Source organism: Pseudophryne corroboree, chromosome 6 (genome assembly GCF_028390025.1).
Source record: "Pseudophryne corroboree isolate aPseCor3 chromosome 6, aPseCor3.hap2, whole genome shotgun sequence".
NCBI classification, from domain to species: Eukaryota; Metazoa; Chordata; class Amphibia; order Anura; family Myobatrachidae; genus Pseudophryne; species Pseudophryne corroboree.
Window position 1 is genome coordinate 64664603 of NC_086449.1, and position 22364 is coordinate 64686966.

At 46.2% G+C, this 22364-nt stretch overlaps 1 protein-coding gene across 1 annotated transcript in view; it reads right to left on the bottom strand.

Moving 5' to 3' along the window:
• LOC134934265 (putative zinc finger protein 826) overlaps positions 1–22364 on the bottom strand; it is a 43485-nt gene that overhangs the window by 19238 nt on the left and 1883 nt on the right. Inside the window, exons 2-3 of the mRNA XM_063929737.1 lie at positions 21796–22090; positions 21628–21754 (exon numbers count right to left, since the gene is read on the bottom strand). Of these exons, the coding sequence (XP_063785807.1) occupies positions 21628–21754; positions 21796–22090 (422 nt within the window). The remainder of the gene's footprint in view (positions 1–21627; positions 21755–21795; positions 22091–22364) is intronic.

The window sequence follows — 22364 nt, forward strand, 5'->3', positions numbered from 1 at the left end:
ACAGGTCAAAAAGTGCTACTACTTCACAGTAGTGGATATTGCCACGGGCAAGCAGGACTTTTACCCGGGGCGCCGCCTTCCGGAGGGCACCGGCGCCATCCGGAGGGCGCCGCACCAGGGCAAGATCTGCTGCTGCTGTGCCCCCCACTGCCCGCTGCCCCCCGCTGCCACTGGCTGCTGTGAAGGGAAACTAGAGTTTCCCTTCGTGGAGAGGTCCTTTACTGTGCGGTGCGCGATGACATCATTGCGCACCGCACAGCAAAGGTCCTCTCCACAAAGGGAACTAGATGCTACGCGTCTAGTTTTCCTTCGTGGAGAGGACCTTTGATGTGCGGTGCGCGATGACATCATCGCGCACCGCACAATAAAGGACCTCTCCACGAAGGTCTTCACAGCCGCCAGCGGCAGCGGGGGGAAGCGGGCAGCGGGGGGCACATTTCAGAGTGCTACAGTAGTCTGTAAAGGGGGCGTAAATGACCATGCACCCTGTACAAAGCCACACACCCCATTGCCGTCCGGGGCACGCAAAGCCCCAGAACCGGCCCTGCTACTTCAAGTGATAGTACTGGGAACTGGGATACTACTGTTCCATATACTGATCCATGATTGACAACATAAGTAAATGTACTTGATATTATAACAGGTGATTGCACAGTGATACAGGCAATGGAAAGATTGCTATCCTGCAATTCAGGTATTGGCTCTCAATGTCATGTAAAATCAAAATTATACGATTGGTTAATCTTTAAACAAAATGTTTTGTTTTCGGAGGGTTCCTGTACAGTCACTCACAGCTCCCTGTACTTCTGCCAATACTACTAATAGTGAGCTACTGGGCCTCACACACTGCACCTTAACTATAGATATACAATTAGCACAAATAATATAAAATTGTTGGAGTTTTAGCTGGGAAAGCATTTCTCTTTTTGGGGTGCAGTCGAACACCCGCAGAAGTTCCACCAGTTTTAGCAGCTTAATATAAAAAATGTGATAATAACCTCATACAAAAAAATGCAAATAGGAATAAACTCTTTTTTTCATTGAAGCAAATTATTAGATTAATTTGTCAGTTTATATAACTTTGTAAATAGCCGATATAAGGACTTAATAAACAAGGGGAAAACTGTAGCGGCCCCAGCTCAATACATCACATAATAATGTCACAGTGCACTCTGCTATATTGCTGATATATGTGGTTGCCATGCTTAGCCATGACCATTACATTACCAGCCATCAGCCACACCCAGGCACCCTCTTCCACCCATCCATCTGATGCACTAATGCTGTAAATATATTGGTCTGACAGATACTGAAACAAGCAGTAGACACTGAGGGCTGTATACTCCTATGGAGGATCCCTTCCCACACATATGATGTCCCATCTACCTACCCACCCACATTGCAGCACACCATCAATCTGGACCCTGTAGCCTCTTGGGAGCAGTGATCAGTGTATGAGGGCAGAATCTACCAGCAGGGGAGCAACATGTGGGTGATTTAATGGTTCCTCAGGTGGGTAAATGCCCGATTGGGTAAGTGCCCGAATGCCAACCCTGGTCTGAATCTTCGGTCCCAGGACATGTGCCCTAGTTGCCCTACCCTAGTTATAAAACTGATGGTGGGGTTGGAGTATTTTCATTTAAAAATAGGAAACTCTGGTCAGAGTATCTCACAGTTCTTTGTTGCTCTGCTGAATATTCTAGCTAAAGGAACATAAAAATGTGATATACTTAGAGAATCTATATTTGGGTGACTCAGTTCCGTGGATGATGTTTTATACAAATTCTTATATTTTATGAGTTTTTATTGAGATTCTACATTACATACATATATCAATAACATTTCACACATGTGTGGTCTGCATTGCTTATTATGAATACTCTATTCATGTGGATTACATTAGACTATAAACATCAGTGACGTGTTCATCTCATATGGATCCTTCAATGTAGAAATATTAATAATAGTTCACATTTAATGACAGAACCTGACATAGTGCACGTCACAGGTGAGAAATAATCACAGCAGAAGAGCAGAGATTGGTACAATGATAGATCCTGACACTACAACTATTGATTACTTCTATGTGGATTGTGGTCACTTTCTATGACATCTAATGACAGGGTCAGATTAGGGGCCACATGGGACTAGGGACGTAAATTATCAAGTGTCTATTGTGAGAAGAGAAGTAGCTGTGATGCTTGCTGTGTCTTGTAGTTCTAAAAGAGCTGGGAGGCCATCCTATTCCACATGTTAAACTATGCCGTTGCCTGCAGAAACATATAGCTACCCTCCTCCTCAGGCATAATATATGAAAAAATAAATAAATAAAAGAAATCCACATATGGAAATCCCTAAAACCTGTCCTGTAGGGTGTCTTGAGGACTGCATTTGGGGACCACTTCACTAGTGAATAGTAATCAGACAAAACCAACTACAGAGCAATGAAATAGTGCATGCAGCCATCATTTCCAGGGCTCTGCCAGTTCTGTAATACAGAGTCACCTGTGACAGTTTCATGCTCATTCTAATGGAAGCTGGAAGCCGTGTGGTTCACAGGTAATAATATAAATGTCTGGTAGGAGTTTCTGTGTGAACATTTTCTGTTGTCAGGTTTGTGTATTTGTAGACTAAGTGTGTCATGCTTACAGCTGCTTTCTCACCTATTGTGCTACCATGGTTTGGTTACAGCGGTGCACTGAGCACTATGTAGCACTATGGGGGTCATTCCGAGTTGTTCGCTCGCAAGGCGATTTTAGCAGAGTTGCTCACGCTAAGCCTCCGCCTACTGGGAGTGAATCTTAGCATCTTAAAATTGCGAACGATATATTCGCAATATTGCGATTACAAACTTCTTAGCAGTTTCAGAGTAGCTTCAGACTTACTCGGCATCTGCGATCAGTTCAGTGCTTGTCGTTCCTGGTTTGACGTCACAAACACACCCAGCGTTCGCCCAGACACTCCCCCGTTTCTCCAGCCACTCCTGCGTTTTTTCCGGAAACGGTAGCGTTTTTTCCCACACACCCATAAAACGGCCAGTACCACCCATTTCCTGTCAATCACACTACGATCGCCTGAGCGATGAAAAAGCCGTGAATAAAAATACTAACTTCATAGCAAAATTACTTGGCGCAGTCGCAGTGCGGACATTGCGCATGCGCACTAAGCGGAAAATCGCTGCGATGCGATGAAATATACCGAGCGAACGACTCGGAATGACCACCAATGTGAAATAAACATCACAGTTTCTGCCTTGCTGGGGACCTTTGCATTACAATAAAATTATATTTAATATCACTGTTTTAATGAAGCAATTAACAACATATGTAGTAAGATGTTTACCTTTAATGTCATTGGTAGTACCATATTCTGTAAATTATGTTTTCATATACCAATCTGGGTCTGGGAAGAGGTGTGGTATGTGTGACCTGCAGTCAGGAGATGGCCGGTAAGCATACCAATGCTGGTATTCCAGCAGCTGAATGCTGGCAGGGGTAGAGTGCAACATGACCCTTGCGGGCTTGGTGCTCTCGTCACGCTGTGGGCAGGTTCTATTCCCACTCTATAGGTGTCGTGGACTATGTGTGGTGTCTTGGATTGTGAGGGGGCAGGATGTAGAAGGAGATATTGTGACTGGCGGTCTCCTGACCACCAGTCACATAACTATATCCCCTGGGCAGCCCCTTCAAAATCATTAGAGGGACTGATGGTGTATATCTGGTACTTGCAATGTAAACAGAAACTTTTTTCATTCAGATTTACATTTTGAACGGAGATATTACCATAATTCCATCAAATCTAGTTAATTGACCAACTTTATATAGCATCGGAGGGAAAAAGGTGATAAGTGAGCAGGAATAATAAGCACAGGCTGCGATTTGGTTGTTCCTTCCATTAACAGTCCCCATGGGTTTCACCTAAGCCTACAAGAGGAGCCATCATCAGGGAATACTGCTACATGTTGCCCTCAATGCTCTGGTATAGGGAGAGGTCCTATAGTAAAATTATTTTCTAGGTAGTAGTGTGGTAGTGGGCTTTCTTCTCTCTCTACCATAAACAGCTACAGCCATTCCTCCCAATTCAAGCTCCAGAAGTGTCTGTATGCACCGGGCTCTTCAGTACCATTTAAAAAAGGGAAATAGTCATCAACTTTGCCCATGCTGGGACTGTGTTTAAGTAGAACCTGACATTAACACACACATTAATATAATAACAGTCTATACAAGCACAGTCAATATAAGTTCTAAATACACACAGTATAATGAAAGAAAGTCATACAACCCTCTGTTGAGACCCTCAGGGAAGATAAACGCTGAGGATAAATGTCTGTGTGCCTATTGGACAGCACACGTTTACAATGCTAACATTAATTTTTACTGGAAAAATCTGTAAAATAACATTATGCAAAAATTAAACACAATACGTTCATGAATGAGATGATTAATTCGCAAATTATTTCTTTTTAAATGTAAGTAATCTATTTTTCTAAACGTTTTACCATCACTTTCATAGTCCAGTATTATTACTAAATGCAAATATTAAGTGAAGATTTAATAGGCTCTCTACATTCTATATCCTTTTATAACAATTGTAAGAAATGGTTACTATTTCCAAGTGGAGAACATGGATTTATCATATATAAATTACAGTAGATGTACATATACAAATAATCATAAATCAATAACTGGCAATTAATGTGCTATAAATAATATTAACCATGCATATGTGACTATACATGGGGTAACACAGATTAAAGTCTATTTAACCACTATTGGAAATGACAGGAATAGTTACAGCAATGCTGTTTCTGATGGCCCTCAGTTGGACACAGAATAAACCCCTTTTTTTCTTGGAGTCATTTTAATTCTTTTAGAGTGGAACCAGCTGTAAATCTTGCACCAACTTGCAACTTTAGGTTATCAGAGTACTGAGTCATTTTCTCTGAGCACAGTATAAAAGTCAATGAGAAGGCAGGAAGGAGATCCAAAGTGACTTCTAACATCCATAACTATGTATGATGGTGGCCGTTATATCTGCCAGACTTCAAAAATTACAATGGATAACATGCAGATACTGTATAATTCACAGGAGTTTATAGGTTAACTTGACTTGTGTATTATAATAGTGGTAAAAGTGATCTATTTGTCTTTATATGTTTAACTCTATTCTCAGAAAGGAACGTTGTATAATAATTTAATGACATACTGACAAGGCTGACAGATCACACCATTTAATTAAAAGCATTTGGAAATAAAAACAACAGGGAAAAAAATCCGGAGCAAAGATGAGATAAATGTAAACCACCTGTATAACTGAACGCCTGAAACAAAAGAAAGGGAAAACATTTACACACCTTAGAAAGTTATAATGGAACTTTCAGCATCCACTATAACATTTTCATGAGGCAATGGGGGTGATGTATGAAAAAACGTCCTAACGGGCATTATGTGTCCAGGGGTGTATCACCACATTATTGTGGTGATATGCCCGCAGCCACCACAATGTATGATTAAGGCCCCTGCCGATGTGTGAGTGCGCTATCCTACCTGTCCCGCGGTAGCGCATCTGCCACATCAGCTCTGCCGGGTTCAGCGCCGCAGTCTGTGCGCATGCACACCTCTGTCCTGCTTCCTCTCTGTGCCGCAGGAGGCCCCCAGCGCTTACATGATGATGTTTGTGGACCAGCAGATTACTGTCCACGAACAGTAAAGCTTGTTGGAAAAAAAAACTCAGTGAGTGCACATTTTGCACTCATCGCCTGCCTGGGGGAGGCGTTACGCCCGGCGGCTACAAGAGACAAAAAGTGACAGCAGAGGCAATCATACATTGCCTCTGCTCTTCGTCTCCCGTCCAGTACTGCAGGGAAGTGGTAAGTGGCGGGGGTGAACGGTGGCCAGGGCATACTGCATTAACACGCCAGTCATACATATGGATGCAGCGATAAATGCTGCCTTAAGGTGCGCTGTGGTCAGCGGGAACCACAGCACACTTTCACACATCTTGCCCTATGTGTATTAAGGAGGCAAGTGATATCTATTGCAAAGCTTGTCCCTGCTAATCTCTTCCTCTTTCCCAGCAACCATACCAGGTTGGGTAATTCTATCATTATACAGTCCCACTGCCTTGTACAACAAGAAGAACTTGTTTTATGCCCATACAGATAAACCACTAATGCCATCTGAAATCTGAAAAAGTAGGATTAGAACACAACCCCTATGTACTACATTTCATCCGCTGTACATTTCCAATGCCAGATTTATAGGTAAACTCCTTACTGCGACAATTGTTCATTTTTTAGGGCTTCCAATGCTAATACTGGTAGCAAATTCAAATGGGTTGATCCCATAAGGCTAAACCACAGCGGTGTGTGGGAGCTGCCGATACCACAGCCCTGTGTAGAAAACCAATATTTCATTTAAACCTAATGTGCCATTCTTCTGTGTATCTGTGGCCAGTGCCTCTCTGGATAAAAAATACATAATTATTCCTCTAAATTGCAAATGTTAGTTACTGCACAACATGATCCATTCCATAGCAGTTGTATGCTGGCTTGTAAACAATATTGGCATAGAGTAGTAATGTACCATATTGGGATTATGTAAATAGGGACTTTATCATTCTTCCTCTAATTTGCACCATCTAAGGGTTAATTTTGCACAAAGGTGTGGTGGTGTAGCCAAGCTCTTATATAAAACAACTTGTCTTGTAAGAGACGTTTGTGATTTCCCTATGACTTGGAGAAAAAAACCACTGTATTTCTGTATTATGTTCATTTTAACATACAGTACCCTGCACCTCCTGTACTAGGAATGGTGAGGAACGCATGATTGGCCGCATATACTTCCTGTTTAAGGGCCTAATTCAGACCTGATCGCTAACTAGGGTTTTTTGCGCTGCTGCGAGCAGATAGTCGCCGCCCATAGGGGAGTGTATTTTTGCTGTGCAAGTGTGCAAACACATGTGCAGCCGAGCGGTACAAAAAAAAAACTTTGTGCAGTCTCTGAGTTGCCCAGGATTTACTCATCTGCTGTGATCACTTCAGACTGTTCAGGGCCGGAATTGACATCAGGAACCCTCCCTGCAAATGTATGGACACGCCTGCATTTTTCCAAACACTCCCTGAAAATGTTCAGTTGCCACCCAGAAACGCCCTCTTCCTGTCAATCTGCTTGCGATTGGCTGTGCGAATGGATTCTTCATAAAACCCATCACACAGCAATGATCCGCTTTGTACCCATGTAACACGCCTGCAAATTACAGTGCCTATGCATGCACAGTTCTGACCGAAACCCAGCACTGCAAAAAACGCTATTGAGCGATCAGGTCTGAATTACCCCCTAAGTATTTATAATGCAGTGTGAGAATGGGAACAACATTACTTTCTGTTCGGAGCACTTGGAACGCTGACTGGAATACTTGCAGTACTGGTTGGCGGCCATGTTACTTCTGGTTTTCTGAAAATTTCACAGAGATTTTAGACAATTAGCAGGGTTGTTATGTAACTATTTGAAGCTGTATTTTGTACTGTATATAAAGGACTATATGTATAGTGTACCACAGACTGATTAGACAGGACATACACATCAAGTGTACTACCGGGACCAGCTCCCCTGGATCAGCAATATCTGTCATTTTTGCTGACTGTAGGATTTTCCAGCTGTGTCTAATGTGATTGGGGCATTGTGGCTTTGAAGTGCTTATTACCATCTTTACATCCAGAAGGAATCCTACACAAAAAGGGGTAACATGCTGTATGGTGGCTTATTATATTATGTATTAAATGGCTTTAGTACATGTGAGTAGATGTCTGTATATTTGGTCACACAGTGCCATCGTGTTGCATGTGTGTTTGCATTTTTTTATGCATCCTTAAAAAAAACTGGAAAATATGAATTGTTCCTTCAAGTGGATTTATTGATGTGCAGATAGTTAACAGTATTTAGTGTAAGGAGATGCTGAACACATCCCATATTATAATATTACTTCTCCATAATTATTACTCTGCCCGTGAGAGTGTTTGGACTGTTATTGGCTATGGTATGTGGTTTTCCCCCTCTTACTGTATATTTTGTCATGAATACATATAATCAGTAGGTGTGCCAGGGCTGATTCACTTACATCTACTTGTTTTTGCAGCATTTAAAGACTTATCATCTTTGTTTTTACAGCTTGGCTGCACCTTTTTCACTGTTCTGCTATTTTCTAATACAAAACTATTGTACTGTATTTATAAAGTAGACTGCACACAAAAAATATAAACATGTTACTGACTGTATAATGAACAGAAAACTGAGGAAAGTTTGCCTATTTCTGGCAATCCAACATCTAAAAAAATGGAAGCACCAAACCTACATATATTTCTACATTTTACTATTTCTGAATGGACCCTCATTTTTTAATTTATATTTTTTTTCTATCACATGTACATTAACAGAATAATATCTTATAAACTAGGTGATTCATCGCGCCCTACGGGCGATCTTCACACCGTCGTTAGGGGCTACGCCCCGTTAATCCCTGCACGCCTTTGAACATATGCAGGCCGGTAGATAACAGATCCAGAAAGGCAGGGCAGTATAGAGGGCATACAGAAATGGTGTCCGGTTGAGAAAATATAGAGAGGCGTGGGGAGAAAGGGAATGTACAGAAACGCTGTGCGATCGGTAAAGGATAGGGAGAGGCAGGGTAGCAGGGATAAAGAGAGGCAAGGTGTTAGACAGAAAATACTGTTGCAAGAGGCTATGACCCGTTAACCCCTGCACGGGCTTCAGCTGTGCTATAATTGTTATTATATGGAGTATTACCTGCAAAAAAGTTTATGCTATTGGGTAAATATTGCAAGGGGGAAGGGCGTGGGATTGTCAAGGGGGCATAGCCCTTTGCGAGGGCATAAAGAGTGGTCGCAGGGCACAATGAATAACATAGTGTAGTATATACTGCTAGTGTATGCAGCGCAGCTTAAACACACAGTGGCCACAGGTATCAGAGACGCGTATACACACAATGGACGCAGGTAGCTGAGCTGCTTATACACACACTGGCTACAGGTAACAGAGCCACGTATCCACACAGTGGCCAGAGGTAGCAGGGCACCTTATATACACAATACCCACAGGTAGCAGAGCCGCTTATACACACAATACCCACAGGTAGCAGAGCCGCTTATACACACAATACCCACAGGTAGCAGCACAGCTTATACACACAATACCCACAGGTAGCAGAGCCGCTGATACACACAGTGCCCACAGGTAGCAGAGCCGCTGATACACACAGTGCCCACAGGTAGCAGAGACATTGATACACAACGTGCCCACAGGTAGCAAAGCAGTTTATACACACAATGACTACAGGTAGCAGTGTTGCTTATACACACAATGGACCCCAATAGCAGTGCCACTTCTACACACAATTCCCATAGGTAACAATAGCACTTATACACACAGTGGCCACAGGTAGCAGCACGACTTATACACACAATGGCCACTTTTAGCAGCACCGCTTATACACACAATGGCCACTGGTAGCAGTGTCACTTATACATACAATGGCCATAGGTAACAGCACCACTTATACACACAATGGCCACAGGTAGAAGTGGCGCTTATACACACAATGGCCACAGGTAGCAGTGTCACTTATACGCACAATGGCCACTGGTACCAGAGCCGCGTATACACACAGTGGCCACAGGTAGCTGTGCCACTTATACACAATAGCAACAGGTAGCAGTGTCGCTTAGACACATAATGGCCACAGTATTACTTTTTTTTTATTAATCCAATGTCCATTGGTAGCAACTATACTCACAGAAGTTTAGTGTGTGTGTGTGTGTGTGTGGGGGGTTTGGAAAGAGGGTGGGTTCATTGAGGTGGAGGTGCCTATCCGTGCCGCTGATCACCCCGATTCAGGGAATCACTTGTAGCGGCTGCGGATTGTGTCCGAGGTGCTACGTGTGGTGGAGCGGTAGGTGCGGGAGGGGTCCAGAGGTGTTGCGGGTGGGTGCAGTGGCACGGATGGTGGAAAGGATGCAGAGGTGCTGTGGGTGGGGGAGGGGTAGGTGTGTAGGGGGCACGGAAGGGGAGTGTAGATGCTGTTGGTGGGTGCGGGGGGCTGTGGATGAAGGACGGGGTCTGGAGGTGGTGTGGATGGGAGATGTAGTGGGGGGGTGTTTGGGGAGGTGGGGTTGCGGGGGGAGTGAGGTTGGGTGATAGGTTCTAGAAGTGCTGCTGGTGGAGGGGTGGCTGCAGGGGAGCCGTGGATGGGGTCCGGTGGTGCTATGGGAGGTGGTCCAGAGGTGCTGCGGGTGGGGAAGGTGTGGTAGGTCCACCAATGGGGGAAGTTGTCTATAGATGATGTGGGTGGGGGAGGAGGCCGGAGGTGCTGCGGTTGGGGGAGTGGTGGTTGCGGGGGTGTGGTGTGGTGGGGGTCTGTGGGCACGGGAGGGGGTGGGGGGTGCTGCGGGTGTGGGTGCTACGGTGGGGGAGGAACTGGTAGTGCCGCGGGTGGGAGGTGGATGTGGTGGATGCTGTGGGTGGGAGGGGGGGCATGTGCAGCGGTTGTGGGGCAGATGTGGTGGGTGGAGAGGTGGGTATGGGGGTGCAGGGGTGCCGCGGGTGGGGGAGAGGTGGTGGGTGCTGCGGGTGTGGGAGCTACGGGTGGGGGAGGGAGTGCTGCAGGTAGTGGAGGCATGTGCGGGGGACGGATGTTATGGGTGCCGTGGGTGGAGGAGGGGTCCGGGGTGCTGCGGGTGGGGGAAGGAGTGCCATGGGTGTGTGGGAAGGGTGGGGGGTGCATGCGGGTGTGGGTGCTACGGTTGGGGTAGGGGTGCGAGGCGTATGTGGTGGATGCCACGGGTGGGGGGCGGATGTGGTGGATACTGTGGGTGCTGTGAGTGGGGGAGGTGGGTGGGGGGTTTATGGTGTGTGGGTGTAGCGTGGGGGAGTAGTGGGTATTGGGGAGGAGTAGGGGGTGCCGCGGGTTGCGGGTGCTACGGGTGGGGGAGCGGCATGTGCTGTGGGTGGGGGATGGATGAGGTAGGTGCCACGGGTGGGGCGGAGGGTGCAGGGGTGTAGTGGGGTGGAGAGGTAGGTATGGGGGTGAGGGAGGTGCAGGGGTGCTGCGAGTGAGGGAGAGGGCAGGAGTGCAGCGCGTGGGAGGAGGGTGGATGCTGTGGGTGCCGTGGGTGAGAGAGGTGCGAGTGGGATGGAGGGAGAGGTGGATATGTGGGTGGGGGAGGTGCGGCTGCGGGGGTGTGGTTGGGTCTGTATGTGCTGCGGGCAGGGGAGGGGGTGCTGCTGGTGTGGGTGCTATGGGTGGGGGAGGGGGCAGTAGTGCCGCCGGTGGGGGAGGGGCGGGGGTGCTGCAGATGTGGCTGCTATGGGTGGGGGAGGGGACGGTAGTGCTGCGGGAGGGGGGAGGGGCGGGAGGGTGCTGCAGATGTGGCTGCTATGGGTGGGGGAGGGGGCGGTAGTGCTGCGGGTGGGGGGAGGGGTGGGGGGGGTGCTGCAGATGTGGCTGCGATGGGTGGGGGAGGGGGCGGTAGTTCTGCGGGTGGGGGAAGGGCGGGGGGGTGCTGCAGATGTGGCTGCATTGGTTGGGGGAGGGGAGGGAGTGCCGTGGGTGGGGCAGGGGCGTGGCGGTGCTGCAGATGTGGCTGCTATGGGTGGGGGAGGGGCGGGAGTGCCGAGGTGGGGGAGGGGCGGGGGTTGGAGCAGATGTGGCAGCTATGGGTGGGGGAGGGGGCAGTAGTGCTGCGGGTGGGCAAGGGGCAGGGGGGTGCTGCAGATGTGGCTGCTATGGGTGGGGGAGGGGCGGGAGTGCCGCGGGTGGGGGAGGGGCGGGGGTGCAGCAGAAGATGTGGCTGCTATGGGTGGGGGAGGGGCGGGAGTGCCGCGGGTGGGGGGTGCAGCAGATGTGGCTGCTATGGGTGGGGGAGGGGGCAGTAGTGCCGCGGGTGGGGGAGGGGAGGGGGGTGCAGCAGATGTGGCTGCTATGGGTGGGGGAGGGGCGGGGGGGTGCAGCAGATGTGGCTGCTATGGCTGGGGGAGGGGCGGGAGTGCCGCGGGTGGGGGAGGGGCGGGGGGGTGCAGCAGATGTGGCTGCTATGGGTGGGGGAAGGGCGGGAGTGCCGCGGGGGGGGGGAGGGGCGGGGGGGCGGATGTTGTGGGTGCCGCAGTCAGAGTTCGTCCACTGCATTCTCCTCCGGAGTCCGGACTGTGCGTGCGGCAGCTGAGCAGTCACTGGCTGCAGTGTCACCAGGGGAGGGGGGAGAGAGGAGAGTGGGCGTAGATGGGGTGGGGACTAGGCGGGGATGGGAGACCGAGGGAGGGGACTGTTCCTGGCCTGCCTCCAGCCACCCAGATCTGTGCCTGTGACTCCGCCCAGCGTTAGAAATGCAGACACAGAGTCACAGGGCTAATATATAGGAGATGATTATATATATGCTACATCAAAGCAACAACATTTTAGAAACTGTATTTCTTGCTGTGGACACATTAATATGTTTATTTACATTCACTGAACACTTTCTAACACCAGCTACACTCAATAACACCATACATTTTACAGAAAAACATGAATACAAATACAGTCTACTGAAATTCATACCTCTAAGAGCTTTCCGCAGATTGACCCATCTCTGATCCATACTGTATCACCACTGGCTGCTTTCTGCCCTGTCATGTCCAGCCTCACAATAACACTGTTCTCCCTTCCTGTTTAGTTACTGTGGCACCAAATATATAATAGCTGTGCTGACATAAGAACAATGTAATATAATATATGTGTAAATAACGTATTTGATTTGCTTCTTGTGATGGGTAACAAGGAGGCTTCTTTACTATATCATAAACATTTAACACACTTGTATTATTGGTGTAACAAAAATGCAAATATACTTTTTTATTACAAAAATGCACTTTATTAACCAGCAGTGAACAAGTTCTTATACTACTACTAGAGTTGCAGTATACAATTAGTGAGCAGCACTTGCAGAAATTTGTGAAAGACCATTTTGAAAAGCATGTTCAGAAAATGAAAAGAGATTACAATAAGTACAATGTATACTTACATTTTAAGGTAAGACATGAATGTGATAATAAACAATTGTCAGCATTTTGTAGATTAGAGATGTCCTGTATTAGAATTGTAAGTAAAGTCTTATCTGGCACAGCTCATGTCTTATTAGAGTCTTTTGTAAGAGAGCCCCCCCCCCCCCCCCCCCCGTGACTTGGTGAAAAATAAGGTATTTTAAGCACTGAGTTAAAATAAAATATAACTTTTATTTAAATTGGTAAAAATCACAGAATCAGTGGATTTTCTTTGGATTTGCTTCTGGTGATGAATAACAAGGAAGCTTGTTTAATATATTATAAACATTAAATCAACTTGCATTATTGATGTAACAAAAATTAAAATATTTAAAAAAATCTACTACATAAACACAAATACGCTATGTTTCTACATATGTTTGCAAAAAATAACAACAATATTTTTTTTAAATAATAGAGATATATACATGTCTGAGCATGTCCAGCATGAATAATGTAATTATTTTGAAATTATGGTTAGATTGTGCAACCCTTTTTCTATGAGAAAAGTTTTGTGTTTTAAAAATTCTGAAGTCCATCTTATGCAACCTATAGGCATCTTTATCTTGAAGCCATTTCTTAGTTTCCGATCTTTTAAACACTCCTTTATTAGACTTATAATATTTATCAAAGCCACAATAAGTGCCTGGGTTTAACACTGTGAAATACCTTTTTTTAGCAATTGTTTTGATTAGCTGTACTGTGTTACATTCGTCTTGAGGAAGTCTCCGTTGCTAGGAGACGAAACGCGTTGACGCCCCTTTCTACGAGTGCAGTGCAGTGGATATCAGTTACTCCACAGACGGGCTCCTACCATCTCGGTCCTGCTATTCCGGTTCCGTCCACATCTAAGCCAAGTGACCTACAGTAATTATACCTCCGCAGTGAGGTTAAAGGGAGTCCAGCTGCTAACGGCACTTCTACATCAGAATCCCGCTGCGACAAGCTGGACATAGACGGATCTCCGCTGTGACACCAGTGCGGCGCCAGCCATCAGCGGTTTTGCCGTTCCATGCTGTTACCGATAGCCATACGGATCAGGTCCCTTGCTGGGAAACTCCCTACATGTCATCATCTGACGGTCAACTGACGGCTATTATTACGGAGAATAAATATTCCAACAAGTCTGTCTTTTAATTACCATTGTGGCAGCAACTACCAATCTTTACATTCTCCCCGTGCAAATGCATACAGGACTCTGCATTACATCTCAGGAATCAGCACGAGGGTAACTATTATTACTTGCTTTGCTTCTAATAATTTTATTGTGGAGCCATCTGTGGACATTTTATTTGATTCCACACTGGGACGCCAGTGTTAGAATCGATTGTTGCTCTTTGTATAGAGCCTCTTTCACTTAAGATATCCGATCTGCATTTTAGATACAGTGTATGCTGTTTAAACAGCACGTTTATAAAAGTTAGATACAGTGTTTCTATTTACACTTGCAAGAGGTGAAATACCTCCGGTTTTTATACTGCTATATATATATATATATGTATTGTTTGTCTTATTTACTTTGTTTTGTGTCATTAACTGTTTTATAAAATATTTTTCACTATAAAAAAGGTCAAGTTTCATTGAGTCAATCATTCTCCTTGCTAGACTGCACTTAATTAATCAATCAATCAATTCAAAGTGATTTTTGGTGCGCAGAGCATTTCTTTCTCCTTTGTACTGTGTTACATACTGTGGCTTTTTTGAACCCTATGAGTCTTATCTGACAAAACACGTCTTGTAAGACACTTTTGTGATCGCCCTAAGACTAATATTTTTTTTTTATATCAAATGATATCAAATGATGATATTTAGATAAAATTATATAAAAAATGGGCGTAAATCAGGGAGTGTCAGGGGGTGTTATGGGAGGATTTGGAGGAGTGGCATCGGTCACTTTTTGTTTGACAGAAAAGTGTGCTAATACTCAGGTCATTTTTAGGGAGTTTTACCATACACATTGTATATTACATTACACTGGAACAGAGATTCAACTATAGATGTTTCTATTCTCCAGTCTTTAACAAAATTGATTTATATAAAAAAGTCACATTCAGAAAAAAAAAATCCTAATTTGAAGTTTTATTGAAGTAATACATGGCAACTTACTTAACACAGGCTACGTCCAGTATATCAGTGGAACTCCTTATGTCATTACTAAGTGTTTGTTAGGCGCCGGGGTCCGCTCGTCGCTGCGGCCCGGCGCCTAGCAACCAGGGACGCCGTGCGCGTACAGCCGCCGGCTCCCTGGCAACGCTAGACGCCGGGCGCACGGAGCCGCACGGACCCTAGCAACGGGGACGCCACTTGCGGACTGCGTTCCCCGTTGCTGGGTTCAATTGAATTAATTAGATATCTGTTTTCCTGGCCATGCAGCTTGGCAGCTGTATGGCATCTTATCCAATCAGCCTCCAAACAGCTGATTGGAGGACTCCCTGTTAAATACACTTCCTGGGCTTCTCACAGACGCCGGTAATAGCTTCCTGCATGCTGAATCTGTTTGCTGAGAGTGTTTCCAGTCCTGCTGTATCCGGTCGTTCCTGTTCTCAGTTGTCCTGTACTCGGAAGTCGTCATCTGTTCCTGGAGTCCTGACTGAGCACCTTTGAACATCCAGTGGTGTTCGTGAGTCACGGCGTAGCCGTGTGTTGCGGCTTGGGCCGCTTTATTGTTTATCATTTATTATTTGTGTTTCGGAGCTTTTGCAGAGGATTCCGCTCCCACAGATCCACTCTGGTATCCAGCGGTGCTGGGTAGGAGTACGGACTAGTGGATTTTGGTTGTCCTTTTCCCTGGCGGGTTACCGCACATACCTCAGGTTTAGTCAGTTAGCTTGTAGCCCCTGGCCTGGTTGTTTAGTCAGAGGGCCCCTTGTTATCACCCTGTCTCGGATTTCCCTTTGTCTCCCATTAAGACCTGAGGGGGCATCGGAGTTGGGCAGACATAATCCGCCCTTCAAACGCGGCTGCCATGGGCTCAAGCAACCATAGTCTCGCAGGGGATTTCTGACAACACGGGCGAGACAACGGAGTTAGGGCGCCAGGGGCTACTTTCTATTCCCGCTCCCTTCCCCAGCATTCCGTTCCAGTGCTCCGGTCCTTGCAATTGGACAACCTCAGACCAGAGTGCTGGAATCATAACATTATTACCGGCCAAACCAAAACTTAAAATTAAACAGGGTTTGATTTTTTCCCTTATTCAGTTTGGTAAGATTTGTCGGCCTCATGAATCCCACTGGTTTAGGGCCAAATCCTGGCCAGCTTCTAGTTAGCCAGATTCAAGAACTTACTCAAATGGTTCAGGATCTTTCCCTTCGGGTGAAGTCGCAGGAAGATCTTTTACGAACTTCCCCGAGGGTAGTCCCTGAACCAAAAATGCACTTGCCTGACCGTTTTTCTGGTGATAGGAAGCAGTTTTTTAATTTTAAAGAGTCCTGTAAACTTTATTTTCGTTTAAGACCAATCTCCTCAGGTACTGAATCTCAGCGGGTCGGAATTATTATTTCTTTGCTCCAGGGGGATCCCCAGACCTGGGCTTTTGGTTTAAAAGCAGAGGATCCGGCATTGTTATCAGTAGACGCCTTTCTGGGGTCTTTAGGGCTTTTGTATGATGACCCTGATAGAGAGGCATCCGCCGAGAGTCAGTTGCGCGCTCTCAGACAGGGTAGAGATCCTGCGGAGGTTTATTGTACGGAGTTTCGCCGTTGGTCGAACGACTGTGGCTGGAATGACCCAGCCCTGCGCAGTCAGTTTCGCCTCGGCTTATCTGAGTCTATAAAAGACAGTCTCCTTCAGTATCCCGCTCCTGAGACTCTCGATAAACTCATGGAGCTTTCTATTAAGATTGATCGTCGTCTCAGAGAGCGGAGGGCTGAAAAAGGAGCACCTGTCAGGTCTACTCCTTGTGTATTTTCCATTCCTGAGGACATAGAGGAGCCCATGCAGATGGGTCTCTCCAGGCTGTCTCCAGAAGAAAGAGCCAGAAGGCAAAACTCTGGTCTTTGTTTGTACTGTGGGGGTAAGGGACATTTTGCCCGTAATTGTCCGAACAAGCCGGGAAACGCCTCGACCAAGTGAATTGTGAGGGGGTTCACTTTGGTCTGCAGCTTATCTCCTCGAATAATTCCCTGTTAGTCCCAGCTAAAGTTTCCTTTGGCAGCCTCAGTTCTTCGGTGTCGGCTTTTGTTGACAGTGGAGCTGCAGGGAACTTTATGGACTTAACGTGGGCCAAGGCCTTAGGTATTCCTCAGTTAACCTTGGGTAGGTGTATCACCATGCATGGTTTAGATGGGAGTCCCTTGTCCAATGGGGTTATTTCCCTCTGTACACCCCCTGTACTACTTACGGTAGGAGCTCTTCATTCCGAAAAGATTGAGTTTTTCCTTACCCATTGCCCAGCAGTTCCAGTGGTTCTGGGTCACCCTTGGCTGACCTTTCATAATCCCATCATTGATTGGCAGTCGGGGGAGATCTCACAATGGGGTACCATCTGTAATAAGGAATGTATTACGTTTCCCGTCAGAATAGCTGCTGCCATTCCCAAACCTATTCCCGTGGAATACCAGGACTTTGTTGATGTATTTTCCAAGGGCAATGCGAACATTCTGCCTCCCCATCGGCCTTATGATTGTGCTATTGAGCTAATTCCTGGTGCCACATTGCCAAAGGGAAGGTTATATGCATTGTCCGGACCAGAAACTGCGGCCATGAATGAGTATGTTAAGGAGAGCCTAGGGAAAGGATTTATCAGGCCATCTAAATCCCCTTTAAGTGCAGGCTTCTTCTTTGTGGAGAAGAAAGATGGATCACTCAGACCTTGCATTGACTTTAGAGCCCTGAATAAGATCTCAGTTAAAAATACTTACCCTCTGCCGCTGATTTCTGTCCTCTTTGATCAGCTACGTTCGGCTGTGATTTTTTCTAAAATTGACCTGAGGGGAGCGTATAACCTCATCCGAATCAAGTCGGGAGATGAGTGGAAAACGGCGTTCAGTACTCAGTCGGGTCACTACGAGTATCTGGTGATGCCGTTCGGCTTGTCTAACGCTCCGGCAGTTTTCCAGGATCTCATTAACGATGTGCTCCGTGATTTTCTTGGAAGATTCGTGGTCGTTTACTTAGACGATATCTTGATCTGTTCTGACTCTATTGAACAACATGTTACCCAGGTGCGTCAGGTTCTTCAAAAATTACGTGAAAATCACCTATATGCCAAGCTGGAGAAGTGTGAGTTTCATGTCACGGAGGTATCCTTTTTAGGGTACATTATTTCCCCTCGGGGATTCTGTTTGGAACCAAAGAAGCTCCAAGCCATCCTTAGTTGGGCGCAACCCACCAACTTAAAAGCAATTCAGTGCTTTTTAGGGTTTGCGAATTATTATAGAAGATTTATTCATTCTTTTTCCGACCTGGTTGCTCCCATTGTGGCACTGACTAAGAAGGGAGCGGATCCTACCAACTGGTCACGTGAAGCTGAGTTATCCTTTCAGGCCTTGAAACAAGCTTTCGTCTCAGCCCCAGTCCTCAGACATCCCAACCCAGAATTGCCCTTCATTGTTGAGGTTGATGCCTCGGAGGTTGGAGTGGGGGCTATCCTATCTCAGAAGGATCCGGACTCTCTAGAATTACATCCTTGTGCCTTTATGTCCAGGAAATTCTCATCCGCTGAATCCAACTACGATGTTGGTAACCGGGCGTTACTGGCTATTAAATGGGCTTTCGAGGAGTTTAGGCATTGGCTTGAGGGAGCAACACATACCATTTCAGTATTGACTGACCACAAAAATCTTCAGTACATCGAATCAGCTAAACGGCTGAATGCCCGGCAGGCTCGTTGGGCTTTATTTTTTACTCGTTTCAAGTTTATTATCACCTTCAGGCCAGGTTCCAAGAATACCAAGGCGGATGCCCTGTCACGCAGTTTTCTTCCAGTTCATAATAACAGTCCTGTTACTCCCATACTTCCGTCTTCAGTCATTCGGGCAGGCCTCACACAAGATTTATTTACCCAGTTAAAGCAGCTTCAACATCAAGCTCCTGGAAATACTCCTGCTGGTCGTCTTTATGTCCCTGAGTTTTTGAGAGCTACTGTTTTGACTGAGTTTCATGATAGCAAAGTTGCCGGGCATCCGGGGATCTCTAAGACTTTGGAATTAGTCTCCCGCTCAGTATGGTGGCCTGGTCTTTCTAAAGACATTAAGGAGTTTGTTTTTTCTTGTCAGGTCTGTGCACAGCATAAAGTTCCCCGTTCCTTGCCTATCGGGCAACTTATGCCCTTAAATGTTCCTCTCAGGCCATGGTCTCATATTTCCATGGATTTTGTGGTAGACCTCCCTCTGTCAGCCGGATTCCGAGTCATATGGGTGGTAGTGGACCGTTTTAGCAAGATGGCCCATTTCATTGCTCTTCCCCGACTGCCATCTGCCCAGGGATTGGCAGTTTTGTTTCTCCGCCATGTTTTCAGACTCCATGGGTTACCCACTGATATTGTTTCTGATCGGGGTCCACAATTCATTGCACAATTTTGGAAGTCTTTTTGTGCCTCATTAAAGATGAAATTGTCTTTAACGTCCGGCTACCATCCCCAATCCAACGGGCAGACCGAGCGAGTTAATCAATCATTAAAACAGTATTTGGGTTTGTACTCAGCCAAACTCCAGAATGATTGGTCCGAGTTTCTTCCTTTGGCGGAGTTTGCTTACAACAATTCCTGTCATTCCTCCACCAATGTGTCTCCATTCTTTTCAGTTTTTGGTTTTCACCCCAGAGCTAATTCTTTTTTTCAACATTCCTCTGTCTCCTCGCTAACCTTAACCTCTCATCTCAGACTCATTTGGAGAAAAGTGCACCTTGCTCTCAGAAAAGCGGCATTTCAAGAGAAAAAAATTTCTGACAGGCTCCGGCGGCCTTGCACTTTTAAGGTGGGAGATAGGGTATGGTTGTCGACTCGTAACATTAAACTTCGACAAACCTCAGCTAGATTGGGCCCCAAATTTATTGGACCATTTCATATTATAAAAAAAATCAATCCAGTTGCTTTCCGGTTACGTTTACCAAGAGCTCTCCGGATCGGAAATACTTTCCATTGCTCCTTGTTGAAACCATACGTTTCTTCCAGTAGATTTCCTCGGAAGATCTCTCAGGGGAAATCACCAGTAGATGTACAGGGTCATCAGGAGTTCTTGGTGGAGAAGGTTCTCGATTCCAAATTGTCCCGGGGTCGGCTTTATTTTCTGGTACACTGGAGAGGCTATGGTCCAGAAGAAAGGTCTTGGGTCCTGGACAAGGATCTCTATGCCCCGAGGCTCAAGAGGGCATTTTTTCGGGAATTTCCTCGGAAACCTGGCTTTAGGGGTTCCTTGACCCCTCCTCAAGGGGGGGGTACTGTTAGGCACCGGGGTCCGCTCGTCGCTGCGGCCCGGCACCTAGCAACCAGGGACGCCATGCGCGTACAGCCGCCGGCTCCCTGGCAACGCTAGACGCCGGGCGCACGGAGCCGCACGGACCCTAGCAACGGGGACGCCACTTGCGGACTGCGTTCCCCGTTGCTGGGTTCAATTGAATTAATTAGATATCTGTTTTCCTGGCCATGCAGCTTGGCATCTTATCCAATCAGCCTCCAAACAGCTGATTGGAGGACTCCCTGTTAAATACACTTCCTGGGCTTCTCACAGACACCGGTAATAGCTTCCTGCATGCTGAATCTGTTTGCTGAGAGTGTTTCCAGTCCTGCTGTATCCGGTCGTTCCTGTTCTCAGTTGTCCTGTACTCGGAAGTCGTCATCTGTTCCTGGAGTCCTGACTGAGCACCTTTGAACATCCAGTGGTGTTCGTGAGTCACGGCGTAGCCGTGTGTTGCGGCTTGGGCCGCTTTATTGTTTATCATTTATTATTTGTGTTTCGGAGCTTTTGCGGAGGATTCTGCTCCCACAGATCCACTCTGGTATCCAGCGGTGCTGGGTAGGAGTACGGACTAGTGGATTTTGGTTGTCATTTTCCCTGGCGGGTTACCGCACATACCTCAGGTTTAGTCAGTTAGCTTGTAGCCCCTGGCCTGGTTGTTTAGTCAGAGGGCCCCTTGTTATCACCCTGTCTCGGATTTCCCTTTGTCTCCCATTAAGACCTGAGGGGGCATCGGAGTTGGGCAGACATAATCCGCCCTTCAAACGCGGCTGCCATGGGCTCAAGCAACCATAGTCTCGCAGGGGATTTCTGACAACACGGGCGAGACAACGGAGTTAGGGCGCCAGGGGCTACTTTCTATTCCCGCTCCCTTCCCCAGCATTCCGTTCCAGTGCTCCGGTCCTTGCAATTGGACCACCTCAGACCAGAGTGCTGGAATCATAACATTGTTATCTTACAAATCTTACAAATAAAACACTTGCTGTATTCAGATAATTGATATGGTTTCTCTCCCGCCTGATGTCTAACAAGTTGGTTCCAGTGGGTAAAACATTTTCTGCATTCAAAGCATTGAAATAGTTTCTCTCCTGTGTGAACCCTTTGATGTATCACAAGTTGGTCCTTGTGGGTAAAACACTTACTGCATTCAGAACATTTAAATGGTTTCTCTCCTGTCTGAATCCTTTGATGTATAACAAGTTTATTCCTGTGGGTAAAGCACTTGCTGCATTCAGAGCATTGAAATGGTTTCTCTCCTGTGTGACTCCTCTGATATATAACAAGATGTTGCTTGTTGACAAAACACTTACCACATTCTGAACATTTAAATGGGTTCTCTCCTGTATGAATCCTTTGATGTATAACAAGTTGTTGCTTGTTGACAAAACACTTGCCACATTCTGAACATTTAAAGGATCTCTCTTCTGTATGAATCCTTTGATGTCTAAAAAGTTGTTGCCTGCTGGTAAAACCTTTGCTGCATTCTGAGCATTGAAATGGTTTCTCTCCTGTGTGACTCCTCTGATGTATAACAAGTTGTGAGTTTTGGGTAAAGTACTTTCTGCATTCTGAACATGTAAATGGTTTCTCTCCTGTCTGACTCCTCTGATGTGTGAGAAGATGTAATTTACGTGTAAAGCTTTTGTCACACTCAGAGCAGAGATGTGGTTTCTCGCCCGTGATACTCATTCTGTTAATTAGATGAGAACAAATTAGCAGTAGAAGGTTTCTCCTACCAAGAAAATGAAAATAGTTTTTTTGTGAATCCCTCAGAAACAGGATGAGATGGGAGGAAAGGGAATGAAAAAAGTACAAAATACATATTATATACACACATACCCAGAATAATAGTGAGTTCCAGAGAATAGTTATGTGTGTG